General features: G+C 41.1%; 1 protein-coding gene across 5 annotated transcripts in view; it reads right to left on the minus strand.

Annotated features, from left to right (window-relative positions):
* The window catches only part of RSF1 (remodeling and spacing factor 1), a 63,642-nt gene that overhangs the window by 18,962 nt on the left and 17,976 nt on the right, over nucleotides 1-26,704 (minus strand). For 2 of the 5 annotated variants that reach the window (XR_014227452.1, XM_082304386.1), the window contains 8 exons: nucleotides 19,165-19,256; nucleotides 14,479-14,571; nucleotides 13,537-13,742; nucleotides 11,370-11,527; nucleotides 6,320-8,046; nucleotides 3,623-3,820; nucleotides 1,918-2,022; nucleotides 185-264 (listed from right to left, as the gene is read on the minus strand). Coding sequence is in view for 4 of the 5 variants with exons in the window: in XM_082304386.1 (XP_082160512.1) it covers nucleotides 185-264; nucleotides 1,918-2,022; nucleotides 3,623-3,820; nucleotides 6,320-8,046; nucleotides 11,370-11,527; nucleotides 13,537-13,742; nucleotides 14,479-14,571; nucleotides 19,165-19,256 (2,659 nt within the window). In the remaining variant the exon portion in view is untranslated. Of the gene's footprint in view, nucleotides 1-184; nucleotides 265-1,917; nucleotides 2,023-3,622; nucleotides 3,821-6,319; nucleotides 8,047-11,369; nucleotides 11,528-13,536; nucleotides 13,743-14,364; nucleotides 14,452-14,478; nucleotides 14,572-19,164; nucleotides 19,257-26,632; nucleotides 26,701-26,704 lie in introns of those variants that run through there. The other 3 variants (XM_082304388.1, XM_082304387.1, XM_082304389.1) reach the window with 3 other exon arrangements.

The following is a 26,704-nucleotide window of genomic DNA, read 5'->3' on the forward strand; positions in this document are numbered from 1 at the left end:
TTTTTCTCCCTTTTTGCAAGCTCTCCCAGGACTGTGCCACCAATAATCAGTGGGAGTTCCCCTGTCACCAGTTCCCAGTCTTGTCGCTACTTTCCTCCCCAGCCCCCAGTTATTTTAACGTTTGTTCAGTTATCGCTACCCCTCTGCATAGCAGCTTGCTGTGAACGCAACCAAACAATAATACCTGCGTTCTGCACGCTCCTTCTTTTTTAAGACAACATCCAGATCTTGTAATTGTTCTTCTAATTTCTCACAGAGTAATTTCTAAAGGAATGAAACACAGTATTAGTTTTTTTTTCATAACCAAGTATTTTCATGTTGAACTAACGTTCAGACACTTCATTCGCTATTTCTATATTTGTCCGGAAGAAGGGCGAGTGCCTTGCTACACGCTGGAGGCTCCTCTTTGATGAAGAAGGCTTTACGACAAAGACTCTTCCTAAAACATGCATGCTTCACCATGAACTGCTCTAGAGAGACATCCTCCCAGCAACTGGCATTTACTGTAGGAAGCAATACGCCTAAAGCAAGTATTAAAGATGTTTAGAATAAATATACTTTAAATTAGCACTGCATTTTTGTTGGTATTTACAACTTTGCCTCAGAGAAACCCGAGGATTTCGCAGACACACGTAATATCCATACAGAAAGCTGAGTGCGTACACACGCAGCGATACCCGTTTGTCCCTTATCTTAATCTCTGGAGAACACACGAGGGGGGACACCGCAGGAAAAAGTAGAGATACGCTTCAGGATCACCTTCTTACCAAATGTTCCGTATCTCAGAACGCCACTTAAGACTCAAAGAGCCATACATAAAAGTGACTTTTTACGGACAAATTGTGCCTTATTCCATCTTAACGCCCTCGGCGTACTATTTCCATGGATGATCTTCATGCTTTTACAAATCTGTCATTTTTCATATTAAAAATTACTGAACAGCAACAGAGCAAGGAGATGCTCTAACTACAAGCTGCAACCCCAAATTGCGTCAGGAAAACTTTCTTACGTATTCAACATCATCACTACTTAAAAATACTCCTCAGAAGACAAGTGAAAAACCAATGCTCAGTGCAGCCGTATCACGTCATGTCCAGTGCGGCTCGCTCTTTGCGGGGCAACAGCCCTTTTGGCAAAGACTTTTTCTAAAAGCGAGGAAGGGGGTTGGGATCAGGCAGATTATTCTGAAAACGCGCATAAATGGCTTCCCATTGATTTAACAAGAGCAGCATCACACACTCTCCGGCTTATCCTCCCAAGCACCATCCCTGCAAGTCTTGCTATTTTAGATGTACATTAAATGAAACTGGACACGTGCACTATGGGTTGGGTTTTTTTTGGCAGAAGCAGCTTCTAACCTTCAAAGCAGCGTTCGTACTTGTCTATAACTTGACAAGGACAACGCTGGCTTTCCCAGCAGAGGCAAACTATACCGTGAGACTCATTAGAAATAGCAGCTCTCTCTAACCAGCTTCTGAGCAAGTGTCTCTGAAGAAGGAACAGCACTTCAGAAAGAGCCGCTTGCTTTGGCCACGGATCCATCCCTTGCTGCCTACTGCTTCCCCCTCCAGGATGAGAACAGGACGTTTCTTTGGGGAAAAATTAAGACATTATATTTTCAATGCTATGTTAGTCTTGAGGTGATTTAACCGAAGATGGGAGAAGACCAGTGTGGTTGGAGATTCCCACGTACATGTCAGTCATTCATCACTAGCAGAAAAAAGAAAGGGAAAGGAAAACCACCTCACAAAACTCAGTTTTACTACCAGGCAAGAGGGAAGATCAGCATCCCTACAATCCCTCACAGTCTATTTTTTAACAGAAAAACGACAAAAGAACTTGTTAAACTCTCAACAAATCTCCACAACTGCAAGCAAAGCTGAAAAGGAGAAGAGTGAAGTCAAACAGGAACCGTACATGCTGGCAAGGTGGGCAGAACCACTCTCCGTCAGGGATTATCATCAGAGGAGGGCGAAGGCAGGCTGTGTGGTATCCGCTGTCACAAGAGTCACACAACAAAATCTGTAGAAACAAAACGAATCATGAATATCTTTTGGCATTCACAACATCTAACAAGCTCCAGAACTGTTTCACCAGCCAACACAGAAGCAAGCGTTTTATAAATACTCCGGACTGTGCCAAAACCAAAACAATCCTGTATCGCCTATCACTACATGGTTCCGGGGCCAGGGGTGGCTTTTATGGGGAAGTTTATGGATCACAGTTTTCTCTTTTAACACCAGATTTCCTATGTGTTCTCAGGCACTTAGTGCTACTGGACTACACAGATTGTGTGCCCACAGTGTGGAATCTGGTAATGCTTTCCAGGTCCTGGACTAAGTGGAAAACTGCCTCTGGACAAGATGTGCTGTGAACTGTTTTCCCTCTACACTCACATCCACGTGAAGGAAACTTGGCCGTTTCCTCCGTTGGGATGATTTTATGTCCGGGACGGCAGAGACAAAGCCTTACAGACTCTTGGAGGTGTACAGAACTAGGCAACTATTCGAATTCATACTTAGCTGGGTAAAGCTCGAGATATCCCTTTCCATTAAAACTGAGGAAAAAAGCTGGCATAAGCTGCGTGAGTATCTACTGGAATATCTATCTGCAACATCCTAAATTTCAAACTTCATCTCAACTATGCTATCTGTCACACACCTGACAGTATGCTTATTTTGTGGATTAATAGCAGGACCGCATGTTATCATTCATAGAATTATAGAATCGTTAAGGTTGGAAAAGACCCTTAAGATCATTGAGTCCAACCGTTAACCCAGCACTGCCAAGGCCACCACTAAACCATGGCCCTAAGCACCACATCTCCCCGGCTTTTAAATCCCCCCAGGGACGGGGACTCAGCCCCTGCCCTGGGCAGCCTGGGCCAGGCCCTGACAGCCCTTTGGGGGAAGAAGTTTTTCCTCATATCCAACCCAAACCTGCCCTGGCGCAGCTTGAGGCCGTTCCCTCTCATCCCATCGCTTGTTCCTGGGGAGCAGAGACCGACCCCCCCGGCTCCAGCCTCCTTTCAGGCCGTTGCAGAGAGCGATGAGGGCTCCCCTCAGCCTCCTCTTCTCCAGGCTGAGCCCCCCCAGCTCCCCCAGCCGCTCCTCCCCAGCCTTGTGCTCTAGACCCTAAACTGAAGAATTAATGCTGATACCTACTGCTGATGAACCAGAAGCATAAACATTAGAAATAGCGAAAGCTCACTGTGCTCTTTCTGAATGGGATTTTGTGATATCCAGTCCTCAGGGTGACGTGCAGCTGTACCCAACGGGGATGGCTACGTAGCTGTGACCATGTCAGAAGACACTGGAGCGCATACATTGCACTGCTGGGGTTTTTTTTTAATGTCGTCTCCTCTGTATTCACTGAGATTGCAGGTACAACCTCAAAGCCTCACCCAGAATAATTCTCAATGGGCTAAATTGTGTTATACTTCATAACAGAAGACATTTCAGAGGTTATAAATGGAAGAAATAACTGCCTTCCCTCCTTATTAAGGGCCAACTCATCTACTCCTACGTAGGGGCAACTCAAAGGATGATGTGCCTTCAGATACCGCCAAAGCCAATCCACCAAATCACACAACGGCCAACAGATGCTTCCCCCAAAAGCCTACCAGCTCAGGGTGGTTGGGAAGGCCACACTTCTTGCACGGCTCATCGTCATCAGCAGGTGCAGCTTCTTCTTCCTCCTCTTCTTCCTCTTCCTCCTCCTCATCAGAGTTTTTTTCACTCTCCGAGTCCTCGCTTTCTTCGTTACTTGAGTATTTCCACCTGCCACGTGTTCGCGTACCCGTCCACCGAACTTTGCTTCTCTATGAGACGTACCATTTCAAAGAGAAAACACAAAGGAAGCTTACAGAGTTTCTTCCCAGACCTTAAAAAAATATTTCTCTCTACAGTGCAGTGATTAATTTCAATCAGAACAGTCGCCGTAAATTTACAACAGACCATTTCAATGAATAGATTGTCTTTCAAAGAGCCTTAAAATGCAACAGGATAATAAAGGGAGAAAAATGCATATCTACGTGCAGAAAGAAATTTTCAAATAAAAGTAGGAAGACAAATTTGTTGCTCAGCCCCTTTTTTCTATTTTGACAAGGTAAACTTGCTTGCGAACATGGTAAATTCCACATTTAAACTTTCTCACTTTTTGATGATAGCTTTCCTCAATCCAAAAAAGAATCTTTTCTTCCCCCCCCAATGTAACCGTTTATGTCTTTTATTTTGCTTTAGGAAACAAGTTAATACACTCATTATAGTGCAAACATAAGTGTTTCTGGTGCTGTCCTCTAAGGTGGGCATACTTTTCTGAAATAAAACCACTGCACCTTTTACGTGCGTAACTTATATCAAGGTCTTCTTTCACATTTATACTTTTCCATTATTTTTCTTAAGTGAAAATGGATTCAGTTGATGCTTCTTTTCTGCTCATCAAAGGGGCATCTACCCCTTTGTATCACATCCACCTTAGTAAAGCATCCACATGTCTTACCATGCCTTTACTTGGACTTTCCACCTTTTTTATTTTAAAGAGTGGAAAATGACGTCTCGTATTCTCTAGATATGTTAAACTTTACTAGTTATTTGTTTAAAATATCTTTTGGATGAAAAACAGAATTCAATTAAAATTCAGAATATCATTTTGTATTAGTTAAAACCACTTCCTGCAACTAGGATATTGTATATTGAAAGCAACATGCCAAACAGAAAAAACTTTTCTTCCCATTAACTGACTTGTTTCTCGTAGACATCAGTCTCCCCCACCAGACATTGAAAAAGGAAAATAACTCTTCTAGCTTTTCCAACTCAAAACATTTTTCAAATTCTGACTAAACTACTCATTGACTGAGCCAAATAAGTTAAAAATGTACAAAATATTCTATTTATCCTGCAGGATGGGCTTGTACCAAAGCAGCATTTGTCATATTGGTAAAATTTTGTTTCAGGTTCTTCACATTAATTGCCAGCTCTTTACCGATTTCACTGTTCGCTAAACTTTAGGACCAAACGTACTTTAAATCCATGATAGCATTAGTTTCCGTTTAGGCTTCATCATATGTCATCATCATTTCAAACCTATTTTTTAAAGACCCTTCTTTAAAACAAATATAAAATATCCTGTTCAAGATTTGGGTATTTTTCATCTGGATAAAATGACAGAAGCTTACTAGTTTCAAACTTCTTCCTCTATCATATTTATTTTAAAATCTCTCTAGAAAAGCAAGTATGTTTAGATCTCTTTATCTTTCCAAAAAAGAGACCAAGTTAAAACTCCTATAGCAACAGCACTTCAAAATTAAAACTACTTCAGGACTGACAGTCACTATGATTTTAATTTTTTTTTAATGAAAATTTTAAAATTAATTTTTAAAGTGAAAATTGTTTTTGTTTCTTTATGTATATGACAGAATTTTTCAATGTAAATGTTTCCTTGTAAAATCAACTGTTCATTTTATGAAGGTTATTCAACATAGCAGTATGTGAAGGAAAACTTGCAAAATAAGTGAATGTCTTGGTAGATCTACAAAAATCAGTATGGAAATGTGTAGCAGTGGAAAAATTAATGGGATTTCAAGTTGCTATTAAAAGAGTACCCTTAAAAATACAGACTATTCCTTGTTTCTCTTTTGTACTCCATATCCAGGAAAAAATGGAAGATAGATTAATAAAGGTGTTTATAATTACATAGACTTCGAAGAACGCTACACATACGTACGCTTAACTTCTTGTGTTATATTTACCTGACATACTTTTAAGAGCTATGCTGCATAAGCAAAAGTTGATCATGAAAAAAAAAGATACCTCCACCCAACGTAAAATGTATATCCCACGTATGAGAAAAGCTAAATTATATCATGAACTCACCACAACAATAACTTTAGCTTCACCTAGAAACAGAAGTCATAATATTTTTATTCTTCACCATTTGTTGGGTCCTTTTTGGCTTACGATCATCCTGACCAACCAGACACCAAGTATCCATCTAGTAAATCCACAGGAGCTAGAAGTCTCCATTCAGCCACTCAGCCAGACTGACTCAGGTCTGATCATTTCATTTCTTAGAAGAATTCACTCTGGTTGACTTGGTCTACTTAGTTTAGGTTAAATGACAGATTTTATAAACCGGTAAGTCAACACTCTCTTAGGGGGTGTTTTTAGATTTGTTGAGTCCACTAACTGGATTGCAAAGCCAGTTCCTTGCAAAAGCTGACCAAAGGAACAAAATCCTCAATATTCCTATGTAAGCGTATATTCTCCTTATAGATAAGACTGTGGGTATTCTTTATTCCCGGGTAATAAAACTGTATTACCTTGTTAACCTTAGAATTTGACTCCTTCTCTTGTTTTTTTGCATCATCTTTTCGTTCCGGTTTTTGTGCTGCTGCAGGTTTCTCCTCTTCCTCTTCAGGTCGTTTTTTGTCAGGCTTCTGATCCCGAGTCTCCACAACTTTTGGAGTAGGCTTGGATATTCTTGGAGATCGCCTTAACGTGCGGCCAATGCTGACCTCTTCTGGCGGTGCTTCTGTCTTTCTCTTCCGACTGGAGATCCTGATTGTTAATTTAATTCCTTCTTTCTGTCTTTCAGAAGTTATTTCTTTATTATCTGTTGCACAGCTTTCTTCTTCAGAAACTAGCTTATATTTAAATTTGCTTTTAGGTAGTGGAGATTCCTTTTTACTCTCTGAGGAGTCCTCTAGATTAGAAGCATGGGCGTCATCTAATCTATCTGGCTCTGTCTTGGCAGCTTCTGTCTCTTCTTGTTTTGCAGGGCTGGGTTTCTCTTCTACTTTGCTCTCCTCGGGCAGAGCCGTTTCACTGTCAGAGCCCTCCTTTTCCAAACCAGGCTTCTCTAAAGTAACGGGAGAAGTAGATGCAGGAGGCATCTCAGCAGCTTTTGGAGAGTCGGGTTTCTCCTCAGCCTCGCTTTTATTTTTCGAAGTCTCTTCATCAGAGAGGGCAAGCTTGGGCAGTTCTGCAGGAGCAGATGCATTCGTGGACTTCTCTGAACATTCTTTGGGTGGCGGTAGTCTGTCCTTTTTTATTTTCACGGCTAGTTTCTCTTCAGCTGTTTTGGCACAGTCTTCAGAGTTTGAAGACTCTTCCACTACCATTTCAGTAGTTGTGCTGTCAAGGGTCTCTTTTTCCACAGGACTAGGTTCCTCCTTTAAAGGCACTTTCTGATTAGAAACCTCAGAGACCACAGCCCCTATCTCTTTCACCACAGTTACCGCATTTTTCTCAACCTCGCAGGCTTTTATAATTTTACTAACAGAGTCTGATACCTTCAGGGAGTCTGATACCTTCTCCCCACTTTTTCCATTCCTCTCTTTTAACGAGCTGCTGTCTTCCTTTGTGCTAGCCGAGTGTTCCGACTTATTATTTTGTATGACACTTGGGGTTATTTTTTCACAGCTAACCTCTCCATTTACTAGCACTTTCCCATCAGGACATAAAGCGGTAATTGTAGGGACTCTCTTAAAAGCTTCTTCTTCTGGTTTCCCTTCTTCCTTCAAGACATCCTTTGTTGGAGTAACGCATTTACATAGGGGCCCCTTTATCGGACTGTCATAGTCATCTGTCAGCTTGATCTCTCGCTTTTTAAGTGGTATTTTTGCCTGCTGGTCATTTTTAAGTTTCTCACTTTCTTCCACAGATTTCTCCACAATTTCTTGGGGAGTTTTGACATTAACACAGAATTCTAACCTCTCCGGCTCATGAACTGCTATTTTGTCCGTACAACTTTTTACCTCTTTTAAGTCTTTTGGTTCTATTTTGTTTTCCTTCACCTCTACTTTAACAGGCTTGACATTTTCTTTAAAGGAGTCACTTTCTTCTTTGACAGTTTGCTTTTCGTCATTGTACTCTGAAGGTTTCTCTAATTTTACTATGACTGGCAATTTTATAATTTCTTTTTCTTCCACTTTCTCCATTTTCAGCGTATTTTCATCTTCTTTGACCACAGGAAGAGGAAGGCTTTCCAATTCCACTGACCGTTCCTCCACCTCCTCTTTTTCTTCTTTGATTTTTAACTGATTTTCTGTTGACAGAGGAAAAAAAAACTATGAAACAACCAGGAGACCTAGAGGATTACAAAGAGCATCCATCAAAACGAAGGCAAAACCCAACAACCCAAAGTCCCCCACAAATGAATCTTCTCTCATGGAATTATTAGGAATCTGGTTGTCTAACACTGTCCTTAAATGAGCAGGCTGCCAATTTTTAGCTATAGAATCACGGCTCAGTTTAATTATATACCAAGATAAACCTAAATTTCGGAAGCTATCAGCAGAATTCTAGACTTATCCTACTTTACTCAGACATCTCAGCCCCTTCTTCAGCAGTACCACAATACTTTCAGACGATACAGAAAACCTAAGCGGTGAATGCACAAAGCATCAACTTGAAGTCTCGCTTGAGTTTCTGAATTATTTCACAAAGCAGAACGCGGTGTAATATTCCACGGTCTTCAAGCAAAATTCCACATAGAAATCAGTCCCCTGTTTGTACACATTTTTATTTCAAGAAACACTTAGCTATTGTATTTCAACAGTTCAGAGAAAAGAGAAGACGTTCAATGCTATAGCTTATGGCAAAATTCACGTAGATTCTCTGGACACTGACTGCATCTCCTAGGTACTACCAAAACACAAGTAACAGACAATATTCTACCTTCGCTTCATCTGCCATTTCTAAACAAGCACAGTGAGTAGTAGCGTACGCCAGAGAAACCTGCAGAGCTTAAAGAATTAAGTTATGCCTACTTTGCTAAGTCATTTTTAGATCGTTAGGGCTTAAAGTACAGTTCCAGCATTCAGAAGAAACCATACATCCCTTTTGTTACTATGTACTTAAGCCTGTTATTTATCATTACCACAGCCTCTTAATACCTCAGGGTTTTTTATTTTACCATACTTTTTGAGTCAGCTAGGGATAGAACTAATTAGAAAAAAGCAAACACAATAGCACTACATACACCATAACAGCATCTTCTACCATCTGGAAGACGTTATCCAAGCGTGCCCTAACTCCAAACAAACGGATGATTTTTTTTCTTCTACCTCACCCCTCTCCCTCCACACTAACGTTAAGTCTTTTCCAAGACGAGAGCTTCCCGAAGCAGTTAGAAATATACAGGGGAAAGTACGTGACAGCTAACTTCGGTACATTGAAGAAAATAAGCACTTTAGAAAAGAGTGGTGAGGAAGAATTCATAGATTTTATAATAGTTCCAAATACAAAGCATGTTTCCAAACAAGCATCAGCAATCAGTACAGCAGTGAGAGATGCATCTCTAAGGCACTGGAAGCGATAACGTTTTGAAGGCTCACGGCTGTTTTTTGCCCCTTCGTAGAAGCGGTCCCCGCTCTCAGCCCTCGTAACATAAAAGCTGCCTCTTTAAAGACTGAGAACGAGATATTTCCTCTGTGTCCGAATTCTTCCATCCTCCCGTCTAAACTTTCTTCAACCATTTCTTCCCTACTTCCACCTACTTTCTCCCAAACTTCTAACATCACCAGAATCCCCAAAACTTCTCTATATTGAAAATCAACAGTTGTTCTATAGTTTAATTCCTTGAACTGCTCATAAACCATTCATATATACAAAATGACAACACCAGTTGTCTTAACGCTATTCGAGTCAATCAGGCTTGTAAAAAACACGCAAGCATTGGTTCAGTTCACCTTATTTTTGTACGAACTAATGTAATGCTATTTGGGAAGTGGCCAAAGCGAACAGGTATCAGGTCCTCCAGCCCGTTTTCACTGTACCGTAGAAGGGCTTGGAGCGCAGCCCTCGAACTGATCCGAAGAATGACTAACGCTTCTCAACCGCAAGGCTCTAAGTAGTGCTCTGTGAATACACTGACCGCACTTAAATCTCTGCTCACGTAAATAATTTCATTATTTGTTACATCGAAGGGACCAGTGCCTACGAGTGATTTTGCATCAACACAGCCTAATGCAAGTACTGACGCAGGCGAGCGTGCCATAGGACACGGGGACTTATCTACAGCGCGGACATTAACGTGTTTATACATGGTTCCTCCTGAATTCAATGTAAAGTAAAATCGTAGCTGAAGTAGGGATCTCGATTAGATGATTGAAGCTGGCTTGACCAATTTTTAGTGAGACAAAGGCAAGACCAGCACTTGGAATTACTTCTGCTGTGTGGGTAACCACGCAGGTTACGCGGTCACTTACACGCACAGTCAGGTATTGGAAACGCCTTAGAAGAACGACAATTCTGCTGGTGTTCATCACCATTTACTGCAATTTCCACAGTAGTCTTTTAATGCTTCTGCAACAACTTACATTTTAACCAAACGTTTTATTTATTTCTTCTGTTCTACACTGTTTGTTGCAAAGAATTAGAATAAAATAGCAAGTCTCTCTCTTTGATACTCAGAACCAGGACAGGCCTTGGCTAATTCCATATATCAAATTAACTTAAACAGATTGGAAGAAATACATACTAACACAGTGGAATCCTTAAATCTTGTTTCTGATCGTGAAAACCTTTTCCTGTGCTTTAACAAAATGATAATACCAGGTAGTAACGGGGACAAAATTACTTGGGATAACAAGCTTTTAGCTTTTCATAACCTAAAAAAGATCAGATTCTTATAACACAAAATACTTCAGGCTAACTGATACCGATACTTAGGAAAACCAGTGCACAAACCAACAAGTCAGGGGAGTTGTTCAATATGTGCAATGACATGACAATAAGGAAGGAAAAAAGGTTCTTTGTTAATAAGAACAGTGGAGGCAGCTAAAGACCACTTCTAAAATATTTTAGTGTTTTAAGTTGTTTTAACTTAAGCCCCTGTCTTCTTGAAAAATGATGTAGATGATGGCACATTTGAAGAAGCAACCTATATTTTTGATTCAACCTCAAAAGCAAAAATAAACACCACGCCCCATACTGTATTGATTTCAATCATGGCATTGCACAAACAGATTTTTTTTTTTTTCTTTTTAAAATTTTAATGTTGCTAAAACAGGAAAAGTTTGGCAACAGTCCAATGCTCCACAAAAACGTACAATGACGAGTATTTACAGTATTATACAAAATGTACAGCAAAAATAAAATTACTTAGACAACAATTTATACACAGCTCTCTTCTTGTAAATGAACTCTTGAGCCTAAATATGCACTAAAAACCCTCCAATAATATTTATAATTTCAAAGTATTCTATATTTACTTGATTTACTTTGAACAGAAACTTTTTTTGTGGGTTTTGTTCCTTTTTTTTTTTTTTTAAAGTCCTACTCTAACACAGTAGCCTTTCATGAAGTTGAAAATCCTAACATTGCCACAGCACAACATGTAAAATTTGAGAAAAGAAGGCAGAAAACCTTGTGTCGATGCTTCTTCACCCTTTTTGGTGTCTTCGTCTTCTATGCTTGGGCTTTCACGTGATGAATTCTCCTGCTGAGAATTGTTGTTTTTCAACAGGGCAGGATCAATTTGTGCTTTCAAGAGCTCAAGCGTCTCGGCAAGCTCATTGCGGTTTCTAGATGACAGAAGAAAAAACATTGTGTCTGATCAGCCACTTACTCACTCCAAAGGGATTCATAAAAAAATAAACAAACACCATCTGCTTAACTGAACGCTGCCCTGAAAACCTTATATACAAGCATAGCGAAATGCCTGTCCCACCAGAGCGGCTGCAGCTTCGCAGTCAGAAACCTTCAATTTATCCATACCACAATAAAAATCACTTTTTTGGAAGGACCATGTCTATCTCAACTCAAGTCCTGTTGGGTCTGGATCCAAGCTGCTACTATTATTCTTTTATTTATTATCCTCTTACCAGTCCTCACTGATTTTTCTTTGCAATTTCTTTTTTCTCTCAGCAGAGAGGACTTTGTAGTTTTCTGCTCATGCACCAAAGGAGCAACCACATCAGTCGAGTGAAATTTTCCAAAGCAATTAAGTAATTCAGATACTTTTTGCAAGTACCCGCCCTAAGCACACACAGCAAACAATACAAAGTTGTCTAGAAAACTCCAGCTACTCGAGTTATGATAGCGAGAAAATGTTCGTGCATCTCTATGCGTGCGAATCTCAGGGCACTGTAATTCCTTATTTAAACTGGACATCTAACTAGAAAAAACAACACTTTAACATATAATAAAATTGAGCGATGATTAAACAGTCATTGTTTTTGTAATGGACTAGAATAATAAGGCTCTCGCATTTCTTTTTTCAAAGTCAACGTTCGGCAATTTGTGTTCCCCAGGTTTACAGAAAATAAGGAAGCCTGGAAGTGCAACGGCCCCGAGACGTGGAATCTCACGGGTTTAAAACCATTTCAGCTTTTACAATGCATTACGGTGTTTTTCCGCTCGGAGCGTGGAGTGTCGGAACTTTCCCAGCAGAACCCTGATTTCTTCCGCTCTTGCCATTGATCTCTGGAGTCTATAATGCACGAAGAGAGATAAACACCGCACCGCTCTCGATGGCTTTGGTTGGGCACATTTACTTTATTTACCCACAACAGCCATCTAAATTGCACTGGCAGCAACGCTTATCATTTTATGGCCCGTTGATAGCGGTTTAAACAGTTTCGTATGACTCCCTTGGTTACTAAAGTTATGGATATGTAAATAAGCTGCAGATATAAAAATTAAAATTTACAAACAGAAAAAAACATCATTTGACTTTTTTTAGATCTATTTTTACATCTCTATGTACTTTTTAAGTCAGAGTTGATTCTGCTGAGTCCAGTTTAAAATCCACTTGGAACTAATCAAATTTTTAAAAAAAGTTTACATGGAGATAAACTAAAAATAGATAACTAGTAGATATGAAACAAATTTCAAGCTAATTTCAAGTTCCCATATACTTTGCATACAGTAGGAAAGTGAAAAACAAGATATGTAATAAAAATCACAAAAAAACCCCATAAATCTGAAGGTAAAACATCACTAAAATATTACCAGACCAATCTGCAGCAACTGAGACCCAGAGGCACCGAGCCACGCACACACGTCGGGCTGCATCAACCTCACGCACCTCCTCTTTAGTGATCTATGAGCCGAATTCTACTCCAGAAAGTTTTTCGTGCCTATTTGTATTGTCAACAGTTTTGTAGTTCCGTGAAGTTAGAATTGCAACGTAATTCCCCCAGGAACAAAACTGCCCACTTGTAACTGTCTTAATAGGGCAGGAGACAAAGAAACAAGAGTCCGCCTCCATTTCCTAAGCCACGCAGGTGGCCAGTGAGCAATATGGAGCCATTGCCCTCAAGAGAGCCTTCTCTTGGTACCCCTTCCATAGATCCATTGTAGCTTGATTAAGGAGAAAACAAATTCCACGTTGGCTATTACCAACAAATCAGTGAGTTATTGCTATACGTGGTTTTTCACTGAAACATACATATGAAGGCAGAAAATCTCACCCTCATGACTCCTACAGTGGGAGAAACGGAGATTTATTGAAATAAATTTCTGAACCCTAGTCACAAATAGCTAAAAACCCTACAAAACAAAAAAAAAAGAAAAAAGAAAAAAAAAATACCTAACAATGCACTTCCACGTGGATCCATCCTGGTCATCCTGTTCTTCTATGTACATCCTGACATTATGCTCTTGATCCAGCTGATACCAGTACATCAGGCCATCCTTGTCTCGACCGATGGGCTGAAGACGCATGGCATCGGCATCCTCCTCGTTAATTATATTCTTAAACTTTAGATTGTCGTCAAACTGACATTCACAGAGATACTGAAAAAGTGAGAAAGTAGAAAGACTTAAAATAACAAAATATAAACAGAAATAAGAAAATCAGCTCATTTCCTTTCAGTGTAATTTGGAACTTCTTTTTAGGCCTCTCTCTGTTGGGTCTGTGAGTTAGCGATAGCTCCGTTTTTTCTTCCAGACCACGTTGTTTTTAAATGCAAGACAATTTTTATTCGGTGGGTTTTTTTCCTGGCCAGTTTAGAAAGTTAGTTTTGGGTGTTTTTTGGTTTTTGTTTGTTTGTTTTGGGTTTTTGTTTGTTTGTTTGTTTTTTTAATAGTACAAATGATGTCATTCTACAATAAAACACACACTTTAACTTGGAACCAACCCTGACAGTTTTCTCAAGACTTGAAAAGATGAAATCCCATCTTTGCCTTTGGAAGTCAGACAAGGTTATCTAATTGTAAGCTAATAAACATTTTAAAAAGCGTACCGCGCAGGCAAATAGCTACTGACAAAACAGTAAGTGCAAAACAATTTTCATACAAAAGTTTCACACGAAGTGTGAAAAATACGCAAAGCGTTACATCCAGTTTGGGCCCAACCCACTACCGTGAGCATCGCGCCTGCTGCAAGATCAGCTCCACGTTTAATACATCTACTTACGGTTCAGACGAGCTAAATTTGCAAGATGTCTAAGTGAGTGAGACAGCAAAATCTCCAAGATATGTAAGCGAATACGGAAGAAGTCATTTAGAAACTTAGTTGATGAACGTGTACCTTCAGAATCCCCAGTTTGCATTCAACACTCATTTCTAGGTATCCTTTTTTTTCCATCTCCCAAGCCCAAGTGCTGTTGAATTCCTGGCATATCTGTCACAAACAAAATAAAAACATTGCTAGGGTTAGTGGATAAAAGCAACTTTAAGCTTTTATATTAGTAGTACCTTACTGCAGTAACAATTATACGTGATCTCTTCAGGATTGCAAGTCAGAAAGCCTCACACAAAAATAAAACCAGAGTGGGTTGGGAAGCACTGGCAAATCTCCGTGGGAGAGTGTATCATCGAGGTCCTGATCACCACCAACTTCTCTAAACCTCTTAAACTCGGCAGCACAACTCTGAACTGGGAAGGTATCCTTGTCTTTGCTGTGCAAAATCTCCCATTTTTCTATTTCTGACTTGTCTATTTAGAACATAAATTCTCTCAAGTAGAGGTGATTTCTTATTACGTGTCTTTACAGCACTTAGCACGTAAGCTGCCAAGCTCTCTCGGGGCCCCCGAGTCCTACAACTGTACTGCAGATAACAAATGCAACTGATATTCACCCCATGCTGTGGAATTATTATTCTTTAGAAATTGCTAAATATCTTGGGCCTCAAAGCATTTGATAAATATTTTAAAATATTGTAGCGTATAGCCCATTTCAATTTACTTAAAGCAAATAAATTCAATGACATCAATATGGGAAAAAAAAACAAAAAACCAACACAGAACATGGAAAAAAAAGTGGCAGTAGAGGATAAATAGATTGGATCAGCGGGAGCTCCAACACTAACGGTGGAGAAGGAATTCCCTCTCCTCCTAAACAACTCGGACGTGCTTAAGACAACTCTCACGACCAGCGAAGAGCTGCGTATCAATTGAGGACACATAGCGGGATCTCCAATCAGCGAGGCTATTCTAGTGGAAATACCCATTCGAAGGAGGCGAAAGCTAATCACAGCTCCAACTTCAATCAAGATTATTTTGAAATGCCACTGGTGAATCACGGCTGTCCCGATTAGCACACAAGGTACCGCTGCCCTCCAATCTGCAAGGAAGCAAAGCCCTGCTGAATGGACTCCATCAAAACAGCGCAGTCTCCCGATCACCAAATTATTATTAAACACAAGATACGGTCACTAAGGTACTCAAAAACTTGTACATCACATCTGAAAGCAGCTTTCTCTGGAAACAGCAGCAAAAATAACCCTAAATTTCACCCGCCAGAAATACAGATCAGCTGATTTGCGTTGTAAAACCCCATGTGGGCTACAACCAAGAAAGGTGCCGCTGCCCCTCCTCTGTCCCCGCGGCCGTGCCACCGACCCTGCGCTAGCCCGAGAACTGACACCGGGTCTTAAGCGGCCCAAGGGTAAGCCTGCAATTAGATTGGCTCAGCCACACCACAAATCATCCTCTGACTTTAAACTGCAACCTACGGAGAACGGTGAAGAGAGTGCTCTCTGGTCACAATGAATCCTGCCGGAGAGCTGTTTTTCCTGCTCCGAGGTTAAGGAACGTTACATGGGTACTTCTCTGACGCAAAGCCAAAGCTCACGGTGAGAGACAATCGCTGCTTGCTCGCAAAACAAGGTTACTCCGCTTTCTCGCTCATTTTCAACCGTGTAACGTGAAGAACGCTGGGAGACTGCATATCAAAACCCTTGCTAAGGGCACGTGCCAGCCGCTGTTCCTTACTTACTCGTTAAGTACGAAAGCAATAACGAGAAGTTTCACGTGCTGTGGAAGTGTACGATTGTCAAAGCAAAAGCTCGGAGACATCAGAGCTGATGAGGCACCTGTTCAAACTGAAATGACTACATTTTGACAATTAAAAACCAGATGATCGCGCTTTCTCCTGACAGGTACTGTCACAACCCTGAACTACAGATCTCACTGATTCAGGCTCCGCTGGAACGTTCGTCTCTGCCTTCACAGAGAGGGACATTTCACACTGATCAAGATCCTGCAGCTCGCGGGAGCAGCTGGCTTCTGCATGCTAAAGAGCGGTCAGCATCGTCCCACCCTGCAAGAGAGACACTGAAACATCTCTCTCTCAAGTATTTTCAAAGCAGCTACGATGGCATCTGACACTATCACCATGCTCCAAACGTTCACTCTAAATAATGAAAACAGAAAGGTGAAAGACACAGCAGAGGAGTTTGCTTGGGCGGGACTACAGACACCTGAATTCTAATAATCGGGGCAGAAAAGACAGCGTGCTCAGAACGTGCCCATCTCGGGGTCGAAGCTTCCAGACGGACCAGTCCAGAGAAATCTTATCTGTATAAAAAACGCAAAATACGTTCGACAATAGTCAAGTAAAGCATTTGCCAGGAGACAGTGCAGTCTTCCCAGGGAAGTGGTTGAGTCCCCATCCCTGGAGGTATGTAAAAGCCGGGTAGACGTGGTGCTTAGGGCCATGGTTTAGTGGCGGACTTGGCAGTGCTGGGTTAACGGTTGGACTCGATGATCTTAAGGGTCTTTTCCAACCTTAACGATTCTATGATTTCTCGAAAAACAGCAAAGCTGGGCAGTTCCTCTTAGTTGTTAAAACGTTTAGGACAAGCCCGTTCTTTACCTCAGTCATACATGACCACATACATTCCTTGCGCAGAGGAGAAAAGTCCGATTCCTGCAGCCCTATAGCCATTTTCTTCCAAAAAAAAAAAAGACTAGCGTGTGTGCTGGTGAGCCACCTCGGGTGGTTTGGTTCACCATCAGAAGAGGGAAGGGGAAGAACTCTCCGCTGCCACGTTCGCTTCCTATCCCAAAACATATGCATCTGGCAAAATGCCAGCCGCAGCTTCGAGGCAATTTTTAATGAAGCTCTTCCTAAGCGTGACAGTCAAATAAAGCATATCTTATAACCAGTTGGTATAACCCCAAAACACATTCATAATATAAAGATATTAAATATTAAAATATAAAATATAAATATTAAGAGCATGTACATTTGAATGTCCTCCACTTAAAGTTTCCTCCTAAATAAGAAAATGGTCACATCTAGAATCTATCAAACCCTGTTTATCAAAGCAACACATGAGTAGTTTCTAACAAAGGAAAAACAAGTCAACGTTGCCTCTCAAGAGTTTGTCGATAATGTGTCGGACGATGCTGCAGGCACCGAGGAAGAAGGCTCTCAGTGGTTCCACACCTTTTCAGTTTTTCCTGGCTTTTGTGGCATTTCCCAATACTCTTCGTTGTTTTCCTAAATTAATTATACTCCTTTGAAATGGGGACAATATTAGCATACCTCTCTAATTAGTTATATTCAAATTCCTTTGTTCTTCGAGGTTCCTTTGAACCACTGGCTGGAATAAGCTTCAGGTTAGCTCTGGAGACTGTTAAATGAAGTAGAATTTATTACCGCTTACTTGGTCTTAACAGGGGTGTGGGGGGTTTCCTTACCACTTTCCCATCCTTTCAATCCCTGCTGAAGGAAGATTTTCCGAACTACTCCCTCACAAACTTGTTTTATCCCTCTGCTTTCTGCTTACCACATGAGTGGTAAGTGGCTTCAGTGGGGTAGGTAAGTTCACTAGTCAGAGCTGGGTTTTCTCGGCTTGCTGCAATGCCTTTTTGCTATATTAAGGAATTTAACACAATTCAGTAACCACAGTACTTGGTAACATACAAAGTACACAAAAGTTACATGAATTACGACGTTATTATTTTAAAGCATCATCATAAATGGTTTACAGCTGGTTAAGAGGTTACATTTAACCGAAGGCCCTTCAGCAGGTTATTTCCTGGCATACTCCCAGTCCCAAAAACATCATCATCTTAAGACTACACAAACCTCAAGACAAATCCCCGTCTCCGTAAAGCTTAGAGATAGCACTTACGGGGGCAAACTGCAACGGGACTTGCCAAGTGCCGTTATTTGTGTTGCTGCTATCACCGTAATGCTGCATTTCGAATTAAGATGCGATCACGGCTGTACAGACAATACTAAGACTACATTTTTGTGGATTAAAAGACACATGGAACATATCCAGAGGGGAAATGGTAACCTATTCGTTTTGACTATCTGTATATTTTTATTTTGTGAAGCAATGTAAATTCTTTAAACTGAAAACTGTTTGCATGTAAGGTGCTAACAATGGCATAGCCACAATTAAAATACCAATATAGAATTATGTAAAACAATGGGATGCTACGTTTTCATCTTAGCTGTGCCCTTCTGAGCATGCAGATATAAATCACTGCAATACTTTCATTTATTATTAACACAAGAACTCTGTATGGTTAGTCCCTGTATATACCAACCAAATCACAATAATTAAATCGTATCCAGACAAGCGATATACAAATGAATTGTTACTGTGTAAATCTCTCTACTCAATTTAGCCCGTTTGCAGGCTACTAAATCTCCTTCTTTATTTAGAGTCTTAATGCTCAAAAAAGTACTTTACTACCCGGTATGAAGGTGTACACTCTTATGCATGCAGAAGATCTGGTCTGGTTTTTGGGGGTTTTTTGGGTTTTTTTGGTTTGTTTTTTTTTTTTTTTACACAAGCCTAGGCAGACGGAAAGTTAAGCTGGGCTCTTATGCAACTAAAGTCTGGGCACGCACATCGATGTTGGCCACGACACAGCCCAAGGCTCGCTATCATTCATACCAGGGATTGCCGACACAGCAGCTCATCATAACCATATTCCAGCATTGCAGAATAATACAACGCGCATATTGTACCTTGATCAAATATTTTTCCCATCTGTCTGCTGTGACAGACTTCCCAATCTTTCTCATCAGTTTCAAGTGAAGCTCCACCAATTCTTTTGGAACTGCAGTATTGAGAGAGAAAGAGAGAAAAAAAAAAGAAGTTATGAAGACCGGTGTAAATATACTTCAATGCTCAACACTGATAACACTGAAACACTGTGACAAATTGAGAAATTTGAATAAAACGTAGTAACTTAAAGTCTGCTGAAGAGCAGCCCTGCAACTGAGAGATGGAGGAAGGTTAATTTAATCGCGTGGGTCTTTTTGTTTAGATTTACATTTACGATGATCCTTGCCCTTCCTGTGCCCTTCCTTAAACTCAAGGAAACAGACCTCAGTGATAAACATGTAAAAATTCTGGCAGCGTTAAAACAACAACGGGACAGGAACTACGCTGGTCAAACACCTACAAAAATCCTACCGCGACCTGCACACCTGCAGCTGCCTCCAGAAACCCCAGAGCCATCGTCTGCACCATGCCCGGAATATCGCTGCATCCAAACTATTTTTGGCCGGGCGCGTGGTATGGGAGAAACGTTCCAGAAACTTTGTCCTCAGGGATGTAGCTTTGCTCTGTACTTACTCTCTTTGGTACCGGAGGGACAGAGAGGGACTCGAGATCTGGGGCGCGAGGGATGGAGGCCAGAACTGCTGCTGGGTACAGCTCCGCCACCGCACAATTAAAGTTTTCCAACCAAATTTTACTTGTCTCGTAGCGCACACTCCTCAGATATACCTCCAACACCTCGCCTTGGCTCGTAGCTGGGATTTGCGAATCAGTCTGGCACCACCCAGTGGCAGATTTGCAGAACATCAATTTTATAAGCTAGAGACGAGTACAACTTTTTAACAATAGGTAACCGATAATTACTAATGCAACCACACGTGCCCAGCGACGTGAGCTTTCTTATTTATAAACTTGCTGAGAAAAACTTCAAGAAATGAACTTTTCAAGTATTTTTATTTCTATACTCTTTGCATGCAACTTTATTTTCTGAAAGCATTTTCATTACTCTATGCACACATGCTTCAAAAGTTTAAAACCCAAGAACGTTCATGATCATCATTTATGATTACGCTTTTTCTGCTGGTCCGGCAGCACTACTTGATAAACGGATGGGACACCAAATGTGTTTGTTCTGAACTCGACATTACTGAGATGCTATTTCTTCATAGAACATTTTAGTATCTGTGTGAATCTTTTCAATATTTAACTTCATTTCACCTAACTGATATTTGTCTTTCAAACACCTCTATTTTCAGGTGAGCATAACGAGCTGGTAAAAATATCAGTTTGATGAAAAAAATGCTTGTGTTATTTCAGAAGTAGATCATCTCTGCTGGTTCGCAACTAGAGATTTAATACACAAACTCACTTCTTCAATAAATACATAAAGTGGCAGTTTGGTACCCAAAAAGAGACGTCCTTTAAACGTAAATAATTCGTAAGCAACTCTAAACTAGCCCTGACCTTTTCTCTTTTATTCCATTTATATTATTTCCATTACCATTACATAGTGAAGAAACCTAGCACGTCTCCTCCTCGGTTTTCCTGAAAACTGATGCATTTCGTAATTTTAAACTACCACAGATTTTAAAAGGAACAAGATCAAAGGTCTTAACCCTGAGAGGTGCCGAGCACTCGGCACTAACAAAATTAAGCACAAAGCGCTTTCGCCACATGAGCGATTCTATCAAAGTCAACTCACACAATTAAACCTCAGCTTGTCTTTGTGGGACATGGAACTGAGCCAGGGTATTCAAAAATCTTGCTGGATCAAAGCTTTTGTTCTGCATCTTTTGTTTGTTTGTTTTTAATCAGATCTCTTTTTAATGGGTACATACTGATTGGAAGCCTAGTTTCAAGAAGCACGGGTGATTTGTATTGAATAATCAAACCCCCAGTCACCACAAAAATCTTTGCTAGAGTGTTAGTCTTGGAAGAAATGGAGAATGTTAAAAACTGGAACGTAATTTTGCACACCCTTGGTCAGCACTTGCTGTGACTTGGGTTAGTACCTACAGAAACCTCACTTTTCTGAGATTCCAGCATTTCAGCTCCTGCATTTCTAGGACCTTGATGATGTATCAACGTGGTTATTTTCACAAATAAACTTCACAAAACATTTCAAATTAATTCTGCATTTATTTATTACCCTTTTCTGATGTTTTTCATGTATCATAACAACATTAATGCCCGGATCCCTAGGCTGGCTTTTCGCCAGTTCCCCAGTAAGCGTGTAGAGGAACTGCGTTGCGCTTAGAGGAATCGCACACTATCCTCCTTATTCTAAGGAACGAGGTGGGAGTTTCGGAGAAGAAAACCAACGTCCACTTTGCAAGCAGAAAGTAGGGAGCGTGTGAAGCGCAGCCTGACCGGCCAGGGTGCCTGACCTACAGCAGGAGCCTATGGGACTGAGAAACAAACTCTGTATTGAAGGCAAAGTAACTGTGAATAACGTATGGATCACATGCAGCAGCGTACACCTGACTTGCCCAGAAATACCGGCTCAGGGAGGGGTGGCAGGAAGGCTGAAGAGCGGTAGAAAACCCATCCTTTCCCAGAACGCGTATTTGGCAAGTAGAAGTGCACTAGTAAACGAGATTGATGCTTCAGTCGCCTCAGAAATGCAGTGAACCTCCATAACTTTAATTTACTTTTGTTCAGAATATAGAGAGAATTCTTGACAAGAGTTTGGTGAAGTGAGACATCAATAAGGATCATTTTTACAACACTCTTCTAATCCTACTTGTAACATACCACAGATAACGAACATGAGATGTAATCACTTTTGGGTTGGGTTGTTGTTTGGGTTTTTTTAAATCACAACAGTAGACTGTCATCTCCTTTGTAAAATACCGTCTCCATTCAAGTGGGACCTGCATCACTCATTTCAGGAACTCATACGATAACCTAATAATGTTTTGCATTTTTTAAAGTTTCACATAAGGGAAGGAACAATACATGCCATCTTTCTTGCATAACAGCCATTCTGCGTAAGGTTTTGGCCAAAAATGTGTGATGGAACATATACAAAAAACCCCTGAATCTGAACGATATTCTCAAACATCTATGAAACTTTGATCTCTCTGGAAAGTAATATAGTAGCTCCCTAAAACCTTCACAGAATACACTTAAGTGGTGGAGAAAACACCAGGACTCTGCACAGGGCTAATAAAAATAGCACAGTACTATTTTAAAAGAAAAACTATTTCAAAGAATCAAATAAAATTAAACCGCAGTGCCATCTGCTAGATATTCAAAAATATGGACTTTTCATAGGAAGAAGCCGTGAGTCAGAGTGAGTGAGTCACTGTATATACAATTATGGGGCTTCTGGTGGAGTTTCGCCAATTTGTTATGTCCTGCACGTTCCTGGAGGGCAGGCTCCTGCCTGGGCCTCACACAATATCCTTTGAACACTATTCTATCTGCTCCAGCATTTCAGGGAACGTCCCATACATCAGTCAGACATTTCTAATATATTTGGGAAAGACAGAAAACTGAAATGGAAGAGAGAAAGTACGAACACGTGGAAACCCCAGCATCTGGTTAGAAAAGCTGTAACTTCCAAACACCCGCACAACCGCGGATTAAAGACCTGGTTGTGGGTACCCATTAACACCTTCCTATATAACCATAACCCCATCTCACCTCTACTTATTTTCCCTGCCAAAATTAATATGCTCACAGCTGAAAACTAACCTAAGGAAAATGGAAATAAAGGACCACGGTGTAGACAGAGTCCCTGGCACTGAAGTGGAGGCAAAAAAACCTACGCCTCCTCTCTTCCTCCAGAAATAAGGAAAAAGCACCCTGAACCCTGCGGGGACTTAGGGGGAAGGGAACAAGAAGTAACTTTTTGGGATGCAAAGACTGCTGGCAGTTTTCATGCTTCACGAACACAAACAAGTCTTCCCAGTTATACTAGTAAAACCTTTTTCCATGCTAACTTGTTTTGGCAAGTGGAAGGAAAAAAAAAAAAGTGATTCATAAGATATACAGGGCAAATATTTCCGTTACCAGTTTACTCTTTTTCATCTTACTCTTCTCCCCAGGAACAAGCGATGGGACGAGAGGGAACGGCCTCAAGCTGCGCCAGGGGAGGTTTAGGTTGGATATTGGGAAAAACTTCTTCCTTGAAAGGGCTGCCAGGCCCTGGCCCAGGCTGCCCAGGGCAGGGGCTGAGTCCCCATCCCTGGGGGGATTTAAAAGCTGGGGAGATGTGGTGCCTGGGGACATGGTTTAGTGGTGGCCTTGGCAGTGCTGGGTTAATGGTTGGACTCGATGGTCTTAAAGGTCTTTTCCAACCTTAATGATTCTGTGATCTTTCTGCCTTGACCAAAATTACCACTGCACACTAGGACTTCACTGTCAAATAAAACCACGCTAAGCAGGTGGACAGCCGAGATCAACGGGATCATTAATAATCTCCCACCTCCCCTTCTTTTCTACCGAGGGAAGCTAGCTCACAGCAACCTGTACAAAATTGGTGTGTGTCAGCTACTGGCACCCTGCGCAGAGTTCAATGGCAAGCAAATAGGAGGTAGCCTCCACCACGTTCGGCTCCCTCCGCTGTCAGTGCTGGAGGGAGCCGTACCAGAGCCACATGCAAAGGCGAGAGCATCCACTCAGACCCTGGTGAAGAGTTACTGCGAGGTCACTCTACCACTTAGCGCACCACACACTAACCATGCACTTAACTGCCTTTACAGACAAGCCTTCACGCATAAATTTGCTTAAAAGCAGTCGGCTGCATCCCTTACAAAAGGCACAAGAGCACCCAACAGACGAGTGACCACGTTTCTAACACCTTTAATATTTTCCTCCATTTTTGTGGACAAGTCTGAAGGCTCGTGAGCCGTCTGAGGCAGCAAACACCTTGTCTTCTAGATTAGTTTCAACCAAAGAGAAGTTCCTCATCTGTTTCCTTAAACAGCTAGTGAAACACTTAGGAAAAGAAAGGGAATAGTATCTCCTTCAGCAGCAGCGCTGGTTTATGAGAACATAAATATTCTTCCCTAGGAACTAACTTGTTTCTTACCTCAACTCTTAGTATAAGGAAAATGGGAGATCCCTATAGTTGGGATGTGTTATTAAGAAGTTTATAGACCATAGGGAGACGATGGCCTTAGTATGAACTTGGCACAATAAATAAATGGAAGGACAAAGCCTCTAGTATGAGCCAGGCAAGAAGTTACAGTGAACCTCTGACAAATAACTGTGATAATAAGAAGCCCCATATTCATGCAGCAAGCTTGGCATAAAAAAATTTGAAGCATTTGACCTCTACAGTGTTTCCCAACACGAAAAAGCAGTAGTTCCTGTTCCAAAGGACAATCTAAAGATCTTCTTTTCCAGCTGAGTCACTTGATGAGTATTATCATCCTACCTCCAAGTTGCGTGCCCATAAAAAAACCACACACAGGAACGGGGAAAAAAAAATGCAACCACTCTGCCTCCCGAGTGAATGAAAAGAGCAATCAAACATGTTGTAATTAAACCGAAGATCAAAACAGAAAGAACAAGTCACCAAGTAGCAGTTTTATATCCTGTTCCTAGAAAGATTTTGGCAGGCATTAAAAACAAACAAACCACGCTCACATTTAAATGGCATTGTTATCCTCGGAAAGTACTTTGAAATCTGGATGCTCAGCAGCTAGATCATTTTCATCCAAATATCCGAGTACCTTTCTATCTCTTATCTGTACAAATACCTATGAGAAGGCTCTCTGCTTGCCTGGACGATCCAGAGCACGCAGCATTCTAACATTATTCAGTGAAGTTAAGATTATCTTGCTGATAAACCCCCTCCCACCCATCCCCACACAAGGATCCCAGCACACCACCTCTTTCACGCCGCCTGCGGATGAATTGTGACCAGCGTGGACAGTGCTTTGAACCGGGACCGAAAAGCCTTTTCCACCCCCGCTTCTTTTAGTAAGTTGTGTCGCCAACCTAACAGACCTTGCTATCAGAGTTGCATACTGCCTTCGCTGCAACTGGGATGTGACCTTAAAATTCAGCTCTAATTTTAGCTGATAAATTCTAAATATTTGAAAATAATCTCTCACCTATTTGTCAAAATTGTTATTGAGCACCCTTTCCTCCCATTTTTTTTTTTTATTCTACCCTCTTCCATTGCCCACAAATCAATCTGGTTATGCTTGTGCTCTCTAACGCCCACGCTACCATCAGTCACCTTCTCGCTATACCTGACACTGAGATTAAAAAAAATCATATGCATTGTCATCAGCATAACTCTTGAAGCTGGAGTTAAAGACCATACGGATCTAAACAAAATCCCTACACAGTGGTTTCTCAGCAGCCCTTCAGCAGTTAGAAAATAGTTTAATCTTTCACAAGTCCTCTCTGTTTCATTCTCTGGATATTAAGTTCCTGGCAATGTTGGGTTTTTTTAAGCTAATATGTTGCTTTTTTTTAAGCAACAGCAGAAGAGTTAACAAAAGCAAGACTGATGTTAGAATAAAGAATAAGATTTAGGAAGAAAAGCAGGCTGTGCTGTGCAATGAAAAAGACATGGAGGTAGAAAAAGAAAAAAGGAAAATTACTTTGAAAACAATGCAGGAAAAAAATAGCACATGAGCTATTTTAGAAACTGGAAAAAGCCCAGGAAAGGAAAGACAGCAAATAAAAGCCCAGTTTACTGCCTCAAAAAATGTACTGAATAAAAAATGGGCTCAAGTCCACAAACTCTGGACACATGAACAGCGAGCGAGAAAAATCAGGCTGTGGCAGCAACGTGCAAACAAGCAGACTGCACTGAAAAACAGGTACTGAAAACATCTGAAATTGTAACAGATTGCCATTGCCCACAGTTAAATCACTTGCAGTGGCCACAGCCTGCATTTCAACCATCTGAAATCAAGAGCACTTGACTTGCTGCTCCTTAATTCATGCATATGCAAGCACTTGACTCTCTGAAACTGCTGGGACCACAGCCCATAAAAGCAAAGACATGGCAGCACAAGTATCTTTCATTCTGGTGAGTAAAAATCAGGAAATAAGATCTTCTAAAATGACGCTGGGATTCTCTTGCCTGCTGAGGCATCTCCGTCTCCAATATAACCAAGACTTTTAGACTATGAGCAGAAAATCCGCCTCATTTCCTTCCTTAGGAACTGAACTTCCACTGAACTGTGTCATTATCATTCTCAAATAAACAGTAGGTGTGACAAAAGTGAGAGGTAATCACAAAGATTACGCTTTAGTAGTGGACTCTGGAGTGCTTCACAGCTCCTCAGTGCAAGCATGCACCACCACAGCTTCCAGATACACGAGGTTAAGTCCACTTCAGAGGGATTTTAGTAGCTTGGTGTTTTCCCCACTGGAAGAAGAGCTGCAGCGGATGGCATCAGCGTGCTCAGTTTGGACACCGGGAGCCAGCCTTCGGAACGTGTTGCAGAATACACTTACCCACACCGCAGAGATGTAAGAAGATGTAAGGTGCCCTGTTTTGCCATTGTTAGGCCATTGTTTTTGCCCTAG

Source organism: Platalea leucorodia, assembly GCF_965183815.1.
Source record: "Platalea leucorodia genome assembly, chromosome: 2".
NCBI lineage: Eukaryota > Metazoa > Chordata > Aves > Pelecaniformes > Threskiornithidae > Platalea > Platalea leucorodia.